The sequence below is a fragment of the Bolinopsis microptera genome, chromosome 2 (assembly GCF_026151205.1).
Source record: "Bolinopsis microptera isolate Bmic1 chromosome 2, MBARI_Bmic_1.0, whole genome shotgun sequence".
NCBI lineage: Eukaryota > Metazoa > Ctenophora > Tentaculata > Lobata > Bolinopsidae > Bolinopsis > Bolinopsis microptera.
This window is the reverse complement of record NC_087073.1, coordinates 14,265,652-14,280,651: the sequence shown is the minus strand read 5'-3', so window position 1 is coordinate 14,280,651 and position 15,000 is coordinate 14,265,652. Positions and strand designations below refer to the sequence as shown.

The following is a 15,000-nucleotide window of genomic DNA, read 5'->3' as shown; positions in this document are numbered from 1 at the left end:
TATGATAAACTATCGAGGAATAGAAGTAGTCTCTATGAAGTGACGACATGATCTACACTGTGAATAAAACTGGAAATTAATAGCAAGCTATTAATTGATCGTCGTTGGAAGTATATAATATATATATCCACCAGCGGGCGCTTTACAGTTTCCAACAAATAGTACAACAATCATAGCAAATAGAAGTAAAATATTTCGAACTCAAGTTGCAAATTTACGAGAAAATCATGCTTTTGCCTTTGGTTTAAGATGCAGAACAGGGCAAAATTACTGATTATAGAACACAATAGAAGAATAGAGAACCGAAAAAAAAACGGCCGTTATCAAAAAAATTGTCAGCTTATTGCTTCATGTAATTGTAAACGATCATAATGCAGGCCATCGCCATGATGAGTGTGAGTTCGTTAACTGTAAGCATCTATGACTATAGTTACCAGGAGAGTTGGAGACGGAGAAAACGTGAGAGCTGAACGTCAAATTCGCAAAAACAACATTTAACTGGCGGTGTCAAAACAGGGCAAGTTTCTATTCGGTACACAATATATTTACAAGTACAAATCCGGCCTGAATATAAAAAAACAAAATTCAGCTTACTACACAGCTTACACCATCAAAAGGAGAAGACGTACTATAATGGTATTACAATTTACACATCAACGATTCGATGAACAGTCAACGGGATGTTTATCACTTAATCATTAACATAGATTAAAAACTGTGTATCTCCATTCTCCATCAATCCATGCTACGAGTAACAAATAATTCCTGTTACCATGACAACACGTCAGATGTACAATGAGAGTTAAACTTAATTAGTGCACCGTGTGTAGGGCCGATCAAACGATTGGGTGCTCGCTATGACTCTATCAACTGACTTTATATACTGTATTATGGTACGGCACAAGCACGTGGTAGTCGACTGTCGAGCGACGTAGTCACGAGACATGCCCCCGTGACACAGCACTTGGCTGCAATGGCCATTCACAAGCGTCTCAGAGTAAAACCGGTTTTTCTGAATATTTATGTGAGATTAGATTCACATCCTTATAGTTCTAGAGAACAGCACGGGTCAAGTATGAAGTATCATTTTATTAGAGCTTTCGCTGACGTTGAGGTGGGAAAACAAGCCAATATCGAGTTTTTTAGCCACAATCGCCCCGGAATATAGCAGTAAAGGATCACAAGATAGTTAAGTGTCATCAAACAAATGATACGACGTATTCCAGGGTGATCTGCTGAAGACTCAACTAGTTTCGGCCTTTGAGGGCCATCCACAGGAGTGTCACCTAGCAGAAGTCAAAAATTTAATAAACTGATATCAGAAGAATATGTCATATTAGTAAACATACGGTTAATTAATATACATACGGTTAATTAATATAATCTGAAAATCCATAGTAAAGTTACACCGAGATTACACTTTGTTTTTTTTCTGCCCCATGAGTTTGTAACTTTACTATGGATTTTCAGATTAATTAACCGTATGTTTATTAATATGACATATTCTTCTGATATCAGTTTATTAAATTTTTGACTCCTGCTTGGTGACACTCCTGTGGATGGCCCTCAAAGGCCGAAACTAGTTGAGTCTTCAGCAGATCACCCTGGAATACGTCGTATCATTTGTTTGATGACACTTAACTATAAGTATCATTTTAAACGTTTTTAATTAGAGTAGATCGGAAAGGAACTACTTTCATATAATAAATTTGAACAGGAAATTATCACCAACAATAATTTGAAAATATATTCAAGTTTTATTTATCAAAACTACCTGGTAAAGCGGATTTAAATAAAGCGCTTTTTTCACTCCTAATAATTAAGGCGACTAATCATTCCTTAAGAACAATTCACCATCAACACACTGTTTGATGCAGGTGTAACGGAAACTGACATAATTAAGAGGACCAGACACAGGATCGTAGTCACGAGACATAAGTGATGAGAAATCAAAATAAATGAAGATTCCTGGCACAAAAAGATCAAATAGGACCGGGTCCTTGTACGCTAATCCTCTCAATCTCACCTCAAAACTCAATTAAAAGATCTGCCAAAAAATGCATTACTCAATAAGTTGTTTGGAGTATACAAACAACTTATTGAGTAACTAAAAACCGGTTTTACACGTGCCCACAAGTAAGCATCCAATGAAATAGAGGAAATATTTCACGTGACATGCAAGAGTGATCATGCTATAGGCCACGTGGATCGTCTCTGATTGGTCAGCGTTACGGAAGAAAATATAAAAACGTGTTTTTTAAATTGTTAATTAAGTCCAAATTTGGTTTTTTTGGTCGCAAATTGTAGCCTTATCTATCTTGATGTGCTGTACCATAAGTAAGTTATGGAACAGCTGTCGGAACTCGTGCCTTCGGCACTCGTTGCTCCAGCAGTTCCATAACCTACCTAATAACTATAAACTGACTGTAATACCATCAGTTACCAATTAGAGAGCTCGAGATCACGAAGTACTTGCTTACGTAGTTTCAAAACAAAAAACAGGACACAATTTCTATCGGGAACACAATAGAACACAAAAATAAAATATATCTCCGGGCTATATCGCTATATCGCTCGCTGGTATAGCGGGCAGCCCGCTATATCAGCGGGCTGTGACAGCGGGCCGGGATATAACAGGTCTTCTAACTAGCGGGCTACGCGGGCCTGCTGGCGCAAATATAGCCCGCTGGTGGATATATAGCATTCATCATGCGACTTAATTAGAATTGATATTAATATAAGGGAAGGGTTAATATAAACAGCGTGTCAATTAGAAGTCATTAGCGTCAAACAAATCTACATTTTTCATGATACGTCAATTTTGTTTACTCAAGCTTACTATAAGTCCTAAAGATCATATTATATTGGCGACATACAACGATAAATGCGAATACAAACAACAACAACATAGACAACAGTACGTATGATCACACACATTGAAGAATATTTAATCGACCCCTTTGGAGCCGGTTCCTTTTTTCCCGATTTATTTTTAATCTTATGGCTGAATATTATTTTCAATATATTTCATTACTATGACGAATACACTTTGCACGAAATCCTGGTGAATCTTACTATAATATGTAAAGCAAGAAGATATATATCATGTTTATATACTATATAACGGTATTATCTTCTGCCATTTTACGTCATCAACTTTAACACGACTTTCCGCAAAAACAGTAAAAGCTATACCATTGAAACAGGTTTGACCTTGTCAAGAAAATTAAAATGTGTGGGTTTACTGACCGGTGGTTGAGTGATCTGTACATATTCCCAGTAAGGAGGTTCACAGTTCATCAGAGCTAGATCGTCAATAGCAATATCGCCAGCGTATCCATCACCCACTATTCCCCAGATTGTGATGTTGAAGTTTGTAAGACCTCCGATGGTAATGTTGGCTCGCTGCCAACCGTCAGGCTGCTCTCCCACTCTCTGGAACATTACCTGCAAACATGACAAGAGGTCAGGGGCAAGCTATTACTAAGCTATAGATCAAGGTTGTAAGTTGAAAGATGGTTATTTTCGCCAACGAGTAAACTTATCCCGCATAGAAAACATTCCACCATACAAACTAACCTCTCTGCCACCGTCAGCTAGAACCTCGACAGCCAGAGTACCAATGTGATACCCTCTCATATGATAAGCTATCTGCATCTGACAGTTGTATCCAGACATTGGGAAAGTAGGACTTCTCAGCTTGGTAACATCTCCCTTCACTCGCGGGTACGATGCTTCCACATACATGTAGTGACCTGAGGTACAAGACAGGTTAATATCTTTGTGAACACCGGTACATATTTAGAAAATATCCACGAATAGAGGTAAATGAGTGTGTTATAGCTTTGTGATAATAATAAACGAGGGACGCTAAGTACCTAGGTCACTTCCGGAGGTAGCATCAACACCGGGTCCAGTTCCATAAGAGGCGGTGTTTCCTCTCTGTCTGATCCAGTCAAAGTCATCACCTTCCACCTGGTTCCAACCACAGGTCACCCATCGCTCAAAGTCACATGTTCCTGTAACAGAAAAACATTATTATTAACTATAAACATTCCCGAATTTCTATTCAATTCTGAGAGTTGATAAAATTCAAATCTTATAAGTTAAGAGTTAAATTGTACTGACCGCATCTGACTTCGTCAGATTTGAGAGGACAGTCACTGTGGAAATCGCACACTTTGGTGGGTTTTATGCAGTTTCCGTTGTTTTCACAGGTAAACTCGCTGTGTCGGCAGGATGGCATAACTTTTGGTAAGAACTGGAAGTCGTCCAGAGCCATATCACCTAGACGACCGTTGCCAGCAACACTTATAAACTGCAGCTTGAAAGCAGACGCCATGACGTCGACTGAACCTTGCTGCCATTGGTCACCTTGGTTACCGTTAACTTTCCACAGACTTGTTGTCTTGGTATTCTGATCTACCATCACCAACTGAAAACATCAGAGATTAAAAACATGCAAAAATACCCATGACAGAATTAGACAATCTAAGAAAGTAAGAAAGGAAAAACCCAAATATCTAAAGATTATAACCAGGTTTACCTCGAGAGAACCGGTGGTAGCACCGTACATGTGATACCAGAAAGTAAACTTGGTATACATCATTCTGCCAATAGGATTGTACCACATACTCTCAATGATGGCCTGGTGACCCTTAACTACCGGCGGGCTGGTTTCAGTGTAGATGTAGTGACCAGCTCCTGAGAGGAAGGTAATCTGTTAAAATAATGGCATCGACATATCTTTGAAAAACATCTCATCATAGATTGCACTATAATAGTGAGGCATCGGATGGTTAAACATTCAAATGTGTACCTGTTCCGTAGGTATGATCGTTAGGAGGTCCTGTGCTGCCCGAAGCAGTTGGCCCAGCGCCAATAGTCCAGTTGAAATCGTCGTTACCGACCCAGTCCAACCAGTTGCAGGTTCCAGCTTCAAAGTCACAGCTGCTTGCTGATAGAAATTGTAAGGTTAGCCTCTCAAGTATTGAGAATACCATAAAGTTTAGGATACAAATTTATCGAAGCAGAAAAAAGAACAACCACACTTCACTACAGATGTTACAAAAGCTCCAAACACTAATTATCTAAGCAATAATGTCTCCTCACCATCTACGTATAGAGTAGCGCTGGCAGACTCGTGACTGACTTGACTGCTAGCCTCGCACTTGTACACAGCATTGTCAGTTACATCAGCATTCTGTATCAACAATCCTTGGTCTGATACCTTGAACCTGGAACAACAACGCCATCAGTAATGTAACTTTATTATCCGAGTAGCATATCAAATGAGGACAAGACAAATGCAAGATTCAAAAAAACTTAGTTCAAACTGTTCAGTTTATACAGTTAACTAAATAACATTAAAATAAGGCTGTCCGCCGAACTGAAGATGGTGACTGAACCCTAACCTCGGATCATCAGGTAGACTACGTCCGTTTTGTGTCCAGGTAATTTTAGGAGGTGGATTGCCGGTAGCGGTGCAGTTGAACATAACATCAACATAGGGTGGCACGTTAGCATCCGTAGGGTAGGTGGTGATCTTCACTGGTGCCTCTGGTCCTGTAGATGATGGCGAGGGTGTTAGAAGGGACGTTGCATTCTTTAAAACAATGTAAAATGGAAACTGTTCTGCTGTTACTAATCTCCGATAAAAATAGTATTCAAACCCTAGTTTGTATTAGAAATTAAAAACTGATACTAAAAATAGACTTGCCTATATCACAGTTCATGAAGGCTATATCATCAATAGCAGTCATTCCCCAGTAAAGATAGGTAGGAGTTCCGATGAATTGTATCTTGAAAGCATCATGAGCTCCGATATCTACAGTGACCATGTGCCAGTCTAGATCGTAGGTAGAGTATACTTTGGAAAGAAGAACTGTTGTACCGTTTTCTAGTAGCATGTTGGCCTGATAGAAAGGGTGGTTAGATTATCCGAATAGAAGGAAAAATAATAATTTAAGATATAATATATTACAGGGACGAAAATGATTTCTAGGAACTGTGTAGCCTTATGAGTTAATAAAAATGAACATCAGAAAAGAAGCATTAAATGACGTACGGTGATGGTGCCCTGATAGACTTGGTACTTGAACTTCATCTGACAGGTTGAGTTAGAGTAGTGAAGCAGAGGAGACTCCAAAATAGCGTCCCCAGTTCCATAGTACCAGTTTATAGTTGTAACCTGAGGTGGAACAGTTAAAGAGGTGGAACATTCAGATACAAGTCAGGCGAGTATTTTCTAACAAAACATTGAGAACAGCTACAGGGGCACACAAGAGAAATACATATTAAACACGAAGACTCAATATTGCCAGCATACTCCTTATTTTCCAGCTAGAAGTACCTGCATGTAGTATTCGTCCTCTAAGTACCACTTCATGTGCTCCTGGGGTACATTAACCCAGCCACACATACCGAAACCAGTGTTACCAAAGTCACAATGACCTGAGGGTGGGCAAGATCAGTGAACTGAAAAACAAAGAAATGCACTTAATCTGGTCGATCACAATGGTTTTAATACTTTCAACACTACTATATAATAAATAATTTGAGATCATGAATACGATGTAATTACATTGAAACGTCGAGTAAACTCCTTTCCCTAATAAGAGCATTTTTACTTGTCGCAGTAACCGGGATAAAGATAATTTTACACAGAATACACAATGGTTTTAAGTACGATAATCAGCTATTTTGATTTATTGAGAAACTTACCACAGTGATGTTCGTCTGAACCCGAGGCACAGTCATCGTAGAAGTTACATTCCAAGAAAGAAGGTATACACTTGGGATCTCTGCAGCTGTACTGATCGTCATCACAGAGTTTCTTTGCTTGGCAACGCGGATTCCATTCGATGTCGTCAATAGCAACATCACCTAAGTAACCAGCATTTGCTACTCCTTCGATCTCAACCTGTATTGAATACAAATTAAAATACTTGACATCAAAACTGGGAAATGTATAAGTGTACCGCATGAAGTACCACTTTAATTTCGATCTCCAAAGTTACACACCAAAGCAATTGAAATAGAAAATGTACTCACTCTAAAGAGACTGCGTTCTCCGACATTAACAAGAGCTTTAGCCCAGCTGCTAGCAGTAGCGTTAGCACTACCATTCACCGTCCATAATGTCTTTGTGGTGTTTGTTCCAATCTCACGAACTTTCACGTTCAGGCCTCCGATATTCTGGCCTGGAAAATCAAACGTTTTTGTGCTTGCCGAATGCCCATAATGATACGAATTGGCAACTTAAATTTTCTCCAAATCTCTATTCTAGCAGGATCACAATTCGATTAGACCCTCTCCGATAGTATCCAATATTAAACCTTACCGTTCATGTGATAGTAGAAGATAAGAGTACAGTCAGGAGCTTGAGTAGTGATCCAGGGTCCCTCTAGGAGAGCAGTGGTAGCAGCACTGTTGTTACCAGACTCCAGGTACATGTAGTGTCCTGTGTGTATTGGGGAGTGTCACGTGATTTTATTTTAAATGTTATTGTAGATGGTTTTCAGTTAAGAAGGGTGAATTTCAGAAGTTTTGAGGGCGTTACTGCTGGCTAACTAAAGGTTTAAAGGTGGTGTGAAGACACTAACCCAGTGTTGACTCAGTGCTATGGTCAGTATCCGGAGCAGTGTACCCACTGTTAGCCCCCTGCATCCACATCCAATCCAGCTTCTCTGTGTAGAACGGCTGAGCGTATCCGCAGTTACCGAACTCAAAGTCACAGTCCAGATCGCCGATCAGACCAGAACCAGCACAGTTCAGGAACTCAAGGTCATCAATAGCGATATCCCCGTCATAGCTTACTCCTACGTAGCCGATGAAGTGGAGTCGGAACTCTTTTCTGGCTCCTATCTTGACTTCTCCCATCATCCACGTGTCATTATGATCTCCTGATACATTTAAAAAAATTATTACAAAGAATTTTGCCAGCTACTAGGATAGCTGTTTGACAAGAAGATTGTAGATCAAGGACAAACTAGGAAACCCGTAGATGTTAACCAGTAACCACGGAATTTGTGAAAACACAAAACCAGGTTAATGTGAACATACCTTGCATACTCCAGAGAGTATCATAAGGACTTCTCCAGACTCTCTCAGTGTCATGAGTGATGGCCAGCTCGATCTTGTCAACATTGGCTCCGTACATGTGATACCAGAATCTGAAGGTACATTCGGGACCAGAGCTGTGGAAGTAGGGACTGTTCAGGACGGTCTTTGATCCTGGCTGGGGGTTGGAGGCTTCCATGTATAGATATCCACCTGGGAGAGTTATTGTTAAGCTAAATCAGACCAAAATTGAATAAATCACCAATATACATTACAAAATGATTTACTCCAGTAGCAGGCAGGGGTTGAGTGTGCACTTCGCTGCATAGAGTTTTTTGCTACTGAATCGGGTTAAATAGGTCATTGGTAACTCAAATCACCGAGGGGCAAATTTTGTATCGCTAGTCCCAGTCCTACAGGGCGAAATTTCTAAATTGCCCTCAGTCGCAAATTTGGGATTTTTGTATCTCGGCTTCTAAAAGACTTAGAGACTTGAATATTGGCTTAAAATAACCGCAATAGCCTTATTTATATACAAGTTATGAAGCAATATAAGGTCTCAAGTGCATGGTTTTAAAGATATTCACGAAAAACTGTTTTTTGGCTCATCGCAGCCTGAATTACCGGATTATTTTTGTATCTCGAACTATAAATGTCGTAGAAACTTCTGTGATACTGCATATATACTTATATAAGACTTATGAATCATTATATGCTCTAAAATGCTTATTTGTAGAGATATTAGCAAAAATCGGTAATTTTTGCTACACCAATACAAATTTGGTAATTCGTTTTGTCTTTTTGTTGCAAATTTTCACGTTGCAATTTTCAAGATGCGGTTTGTGGCTATCGATAGGGCTTTATATGCTATTGTATGGTTTTGATACAATCCTTCAGCACCTGACATAGGCAATAGGGGTCACAAACCCTGAAATGTCAGGAACTGGGTGCAGTGGCCGAGATAAATATTTGATAATTACTTGAACTCTTGACTCACATACATCTTTTCAACGGTTAGTTGGACATCTTTAACCAGTATTGAACGTTGAGTAAAACTTCCGATCCATTTGAAGCTCAGGTGATGTGCCCCAGAACCTCACGCCTGAGTGACAGTGGGCCTTATCGATCATGAGCCGCAAATCACAATGACTTTGGGCCTCAGAGACAAGGGCATTCGTACTCTTGGGTTAAATTGGCTCTTCGTTAGTATCATCAATCAGGTTAATAACTTCTATAGAAGTTAGATATAGATATATCTCCAGCAATATCTCTAGATTTAGCAATATCTGGTTTCGCTACTAATTGTGTTCAGCAAGCAAGTTTGTAAGTTTTCAGTCCTACTGCCCCAAAATATTGGCCCCCAGATCACTGGTAATGCTGGAGTACTGGTAATGCACATTGCACATGGTAATGCTGATTTTTTGCTTAACATAGCTCTTTTTAAAGTTCCTTTTTCAGCAGTCTTCCCTATCATACTGGCATAAAAACAGATTCACCAATATAATCTTGAACCTGGGCTCTACATGTTATCGAATGTCCACCAACCTCGTGCCCCAATTATTGTCCATGTCAGCCCCAGGACCTCTGGCACCTGCAACTTTGGGTCCCAGAACTTCGGGCCCAACGATACCTGTCCCTCGGCCTCAGTGACTCTGTGCCCCACATAATTCTAATTTATGACTCAATGTTAGTTGTAAATGCTGAGATGGACATTCGATAACCTGTAGAGCCCAGGTTCAAGATTAAATTTAGAGATCAAGGCCAGTATGATAGGGAAGACTGCTGAAAAAGGAACTTAAAAAAGAGCTATGTTAAGCAAAAAATCAGCATTACCATGTGCATTACCAGTTCTGTACTCCAGCATAACCAGTGCTCTGGGGGCCAATATTTTGGGGCAGTAGGACTGAAAACTTACAAACTTGCTTGCTGAACACCTTTACCTTAAAAGTAGCGAAACCAGATATTGCTAAATCTAGAGATATTGCTGGACTGAAGTCCCTCATTACACCTACAGTTGAACAGAAGCGAAATGACTGAACTTGAAGTAATAATGAATCTCAAAGAGACAGGTGGACACTGAACAGGCAGATAATATCTATATCATCTGGTATGAAATAGATATATCTATATCTAACTTCTATAGAAGTTATAAACCTGATTGATGATACTAACGAAGAGCCAATTTAACCCAAGAGTACGAATGCCCTTGTATCTGAGGCCCAAAGTCATTGTGATTTGCGGCTCATGATCGATAAGGCCCACTGTCACTCAGGCGTGAGGTTCTGGGGCACATCACCTGAGCTTCAAATGGATCGGAAGTTTTACTCAACGTTCAAAAGATGTATGTGAGTCAAGAGTTCAAGTAATTATCAAATATTTATCTCGGCCACTGCACCCAGTTCCTGACATTTCAGGGTTTGTGACCCCTATTGCCTATGTCAGGTGCTGAAGGATTGTATCAAAACCATACAATAGCATATAAAGCCCTATCGATAGCCACAAACCGCATCTTGAAAATTGCAACGTGAAAATTTGCAACAAAAAGACAAAACGAATTACCAAATTTGTATTGGTGTAGCAAAAATTACCGATTTTTGCTAATATCTCTACAAATAAGCATTTTAGAGCATATAATGATTCATAAGTCTTATATAAATGTGCTCATTGCGAATATTTTGCAGTATCACAGAAGTTTCTACGACATTTATAGTTCGAGATACAAAAATAATCCGGTAATTCAGGCTGCGATGAGCCAAAAAACAGTTTTTCGTGAATATCTTTAAAACCATGCACTTGAGACCTTATATTGCTTCATAACTTGTATATAAATAAGGCTATTGCGGTTATTTTAAGCCAATATTCAAGTCTCTAAGTCTTTTAGAAGCCGAGATACAAAAATCCCAAATTTGCGACTGAGGGCAATTTAGAAATTTCGCCCTGTAGGACTGGGACTAGCGATACAAAATTTGCCCCTCGGTGATTTGAGTTACCAATGACCTATTTAACCCGATTCAGTAGCAAAAAACTCTATGCAGCGAAGTGCACACTCAACCCCTGCCTGCTACTGGAGTAATTAGATAGTTGAAATTTCGCAAATGTAGGTTCAGAATATTTACCTGAGCTATTGCCGTAAGTATGATCAGCAGAAGGTCCAGTTCCGGTTGAGTATGTTGATCCAGCATGTCGTGTCCAATCAAAATCATCCTTGTCAGAATCTGGCTCATTCGACCACCTGAAAAACAGTCAAGCTGTTCATAAGAGAGCAAGAGTAAAAAGCAAAGGTCCCTTTTGCTTATCCGCAAGAAGTTTATGGCCCTACCACAGATGCAGATTGAAGGCAATATTCAAGTGAACACTTACCCGCATATGCCATGCTGGAAGTCACAGTCTCCACAGTTAGCCTCGTCAGACTGATCAGTACAATCCTGTCTGAAGTCACAGACTCGCTTCCTGTTGATACACTGGGGGACCCCACAGTTCCAGTCTGCCTCTCGCTCACTGCACAGCAGCTCAACTGAGGGAGGGTGGTCAGGATACAAGTCTCAGAGAAAAGAAATATAGTGGAGATATCAGGAGGAGGTATGGTTGTGGACACATATCTCAAAAACAGTAGTTTGGTATCCCAATACACCACCTAACCTTACAGATAAAAAGATAGCAGTGTTCACTGACTACATACCCGGACAGGTTAGGAAGGAGATATCATCGACAGCAATACTGCTGTAAGCAGAGGATCCGGTACCAGTGGTCGCCATGAAAACTGGTCTGAACAGTCCTCGTTCCCCGATGTGGATCTCGCCTTCTTGCCACGAACTGCCCTGTGCTCCACTGATCTTCATCGTGTACACAGCATCCGCGCTTAGACTGTCTAGGGTACCGATCCTGCGAGGGTGATTGGTGTAGTTTACGATATTTTCATATACATTATACAATATACATGCTGTTAAACCAGAATCAAGGACAATTACAAAAATATCTAACTGAAACAAGGGAGGGCTGCCAAGGGCTACTTACTCGAGGTCGCCAGAGTTCCAGCCGTTTAAGAAGTAGTAGAATCTCATGGAGCAGTGTCTGCTGAGTGTCTTCATCCAGGGTAGGTATAGAGTACTTGGTTCAGGTTCGTGGTAGTAATCGTTAGGTAGTGGTGTGTGCAGAACTTCGTAGAAGTGTCCTGTAAGGAGTTTTGTGTTAGACTTCAAGAATTAAACCGATCAAAATATTTTCAAATAGTCAACAGTCAGTGAGACGCTCTAACTACATCGGCTGACAGTTCTCACGATCCCTTAAAATTCCCTTATTTCAAAACCTACTTAACCGGTCCCGACCTAACATGTTTCCACAAGTGTGATCAGCTTACCTGATGTGTTCTTGTAAGTGTGATCAGCTTGAGGTTTGTTGCTGTACCAGTCCCACTTCCCTTGTCCTATCACCCAGTAGGTGTCATCTTGGTGCTCGTACTGGGACAGATGTGAGAACACTCTGTACATGTCCTCGAATGTTATGTCAGACGGTCCGTTGTATTCTCCGTCCGCCCCTGAGATTGGTTTATAATTTATTTGAAAGATTTCACGGGGAGAAGAACCGCCCTTTAGTTTTACTTTACAGCATTAAAGTGAGTATGTCAATTCAAATGATCGTTTTCTTACCGATGTCACAGTTCACGAAAGAGATATCATCTATAGCAATGTCACCCTGGAATCCTTCCTTCATTTCCGCTTCCATAACGAGGAAGAAGTCTCCTTGAAGACCAACATCTACTTTTCCTAGTGTCCACTGGTTTCCTTGATCGCCAGTAAGGTTCCACAGCTGGAATGATTGCGTGTTAGTAACAGTGAATAGAAAAATGGCTATGATTAACACCATGGTACATGAGAAAGTTCATACTGTCAGAATCGACAGATAAATGAGCTCACCAGAGTCTTGTTGTTGAGGAGGACCCTGAAAGTTCCAACATCTGCACCGTACATGTGATACCAGAACTGCATCTGGCACTGGGGTCCTGAACTGGGGAACTCTGGGGACATGAGTCGAGCGTGGTCTCCTTTTCCTTGTGTTGACGCTTCTACGTAGATGTAGTGTCCTGCAAATTGTGACGGTAAGTTTATTTGCAAACAATTAGGAAATTCAGATTTCTAGGAGCCTATTTAATTCGTTTAGAACATAACAAAATGTTAAAGAAGAAACTGTTTCCTAACCGCCAGCGTTGCCGGTGGTATGATCGGAGATGGGTCCAGTTTCCCAAGAAAGAGTAGAGCCCTGGTGTCGGACCCACTCGAAGTGAGCAGCCTCGTCCTCTCTCCAGCCACAGATACCTGACTCAAAGTCACACGTTCCACACAGTAACTGACGGATAAGAGTTCGTTAACTGGGCGAGGGGAGGTTAAATGTAGTTTTATTAATTAAGAGATAAGTAAGAGGATTCGATAAATAATCTGCGCTCGAATTGCTATAAATCTTGGTTTTTGTTTTGTGATTAATAATTTCTTCACTATACCTCATCAGATTTATCTTTGCAATCGTCGTAGAAGTTACACTGGTATTTAAGAGGGATACACTCAGGTGTGTTGCAGGTGAACTGATCGGAGGAGCAGTACGGAGTGACAGACCCACACTTCTCAAAGTGTATATCATCTATAGCCACATCTCCGTCGTAACTTGCTCCCCTGACTCCCTCGAAGGAAAGTCTGAACTTGCCGGATATAGCGCCTAGTTTCACTGTCTGGGCTTTCCATGTGTCCGTGCTTGTGGCTGAGGAACAACTCAGTAAGATTTGTGATTCAATAGATTTTAATTAAATAAATGTCACATAATAGTAAATAGTTGCTACCAAGCTTTTTCTGATCCACACTCATTTACCAAAAATAACATGTTGCTCTAAAATAACAACTAGTTTCAATCCAGTATAAACTCACGGTCAGTAAGACCGAGTTGTTTAGTCTTAGTTCCGTCCTCAGTTGTAGTGTAGACATTCAGTTCCCCAATTCCCTGCCCGGTCATGTGAGTATAGAACCTCACAGTACAATCCGCTCCCGTCACGTTAAACCACGTGCTCATCAGCTCTGCTTTGTCGCCCTCCACTCGGGGGTCAGAGGTCTCTATGTACATGTAGTACCCTGCAGGGAGGGATGTTAAGTTGACCCGTGGCTCTTAACTGCTCTTGCGGGATTTATGTAGGCACAGCTCTTAGTTTCAAACAGAATTAAGGAGATTCCTCTCTAGCGATCCTGTTAAATATATCATGGTAAAAAGTAGAGGATGGGGAGGTGACGAACCCTTGTCAGTTCCAGTGGTGTGGTCCACACTTGGTCCAGTGTTGAAGGAGTAAGTTGGTCCTTGGTGCCGAGTCCAGGTGAAACTGGTGTTGTCAGTAGAGTCCACATAGCCGCACTTGCTTGTCTCAAAGTCACAGGAGGCTGGATCGTCGCCAATATCTGGACGGATTAGGTTCATTACTTCGCTCTTAAACTTAGTTATTAAGTGAAAATTAGCTACTTTCATTTTTTTCTAATTCCCAATAGAACTTACCTAAACAATTAAAATAGCTTGAGATTAAGTACTTACCGACTCTGCAGTTAAGGAACTTGAGATCATCTAAAGCGATATCTCCCTGGAAGTTGTTTCCAACAATTCCAACAAAACTGAGCCAGAACTGCTCTTGGTAGCCAACTTTCACCTGAGGTTAATCAACGTCAATATTCAGTTTATTGTTGTTAAAAAAGAAAGTACTGATTCGGATGTTTATTATTAACTTAAAGCCCGAACATTAGCAAGTTAAAACAGGAATTGAAACTCACAGATGCTTTTTGCCAAGTATCAGGAGTTGCTTTGTCGAGCATGAGGAGTTGCGTTGTGTTCGTGCCATTGAATGTAGAGGTCATGTTTAGTTCCAACTGGCCGATAGCGGTCCCTGAAAGAAACATAATTTAGCAGAAAATCTTC

The 15,000-nt window shown here is 40.6% G+C and overlaps 1 protein-coding gene across 1 annotated transcript in view; it reads right to left on the bottom strand.

The window, feature by feature from the left end:
* LOC134826818 (MAM and LDL-receptor class A domain-containing protein 2-like) overlaps positions 1-15,000 on the bottom strand; it is a 93,173-nt gene that overhangs the window by 58,506 nt on the left and 19,667 nt on the right. Inside the window, exons 43-71 of the mRNA XM_063839319.1 lie at positions 14,856-14,968; positions 14,623-14,734; positions 14,334-14,492; positions 13,974-14,174; positions 13,556-13,809; positions 13,257-13,404; positions 12,975-13,141; positions 12,708-12,867; positions 12,419-12,595; positions 12,076-12,232; positions 11,741-11,943; positions 11,422-11,575; positions 11,178-11,293; positions 8,065-8,274; positions 7,605-7,904; positions 7,343-7,462; positions 7,054-7,202; positions 6,724-6,922; positions 6,353-6,453; positions 6,068-6,190; positions 5,705-5,915; positions 5,415-5,565; positions 5,113-5,237; positions 4,820-4,957; positions 4,547-4,704; positions 4,129-4,435; positions 3,879-4,019; positions 3,580-3,755; positions 3,250-3,447 (exon numbers count right to left, since the gene is read on the bottom strand). Of these exons, the coding sequence (XP_063695389.1) occupies positions 3,250-3,447; positions 3,580-3,755; positions 3,879-4,019; positions 4,129-4,435; positions 4,547-4,704; positions 4,820-4,957; positions 5,113-5,237; positions 5,415-5,565; positions 5,705-5,915; positions 6,068-6,190; positions 6,353-6,453; positions 6,724-6,922; positions 7,054-7,202; positions 7,343-7,462; positions 7,605-7,904; positions 8,065-8,274; positions 11,178-11,293; positions 11,422-11,575; positions 11,741-11,943; positions 12,076-12,232; positions 12,419-12,595; positions 12,708-12,867; positions 12,975-13,141; positions 13,257-13,404; positions 13,556-13,809; positions 13,974-14,174; positions 14,334-14,492; positions 14,623-14,734; positions 14,856-14,968 (4,928 nt within the window). The remainder of the gene's footprint in view (positions 1-3,249; positions 3,448-3,579; positions 3,756-3,878; positions 4,020-4,128; positions 4,436-4,546; positions 4,705-4,819; positions 4,958-5,112; positions 5,238-5,414; positions 5,566-5,704; positions 5,916-6,067; positions 6,191-6,352; positions 6,454-6,723; positions 6,923-7,053; positions 7,203-7,342; positions 7,463-7,604; positions 7,905-8,064; positions 8,275-11,177; positions 11,294-11,421; positions 11,576-11,740; positions 11,944-12,075; positions 12,233-12,418; positions 12,596-12,707; positions 12,868-12,974; positions 13,142-13,256; positions 13,405-13,555; positions 13,810-13,973; positions 14,175-14,333; positions 14,493-14,622; positions 14,735-14,855; positions 14,969-15,000) is intronic.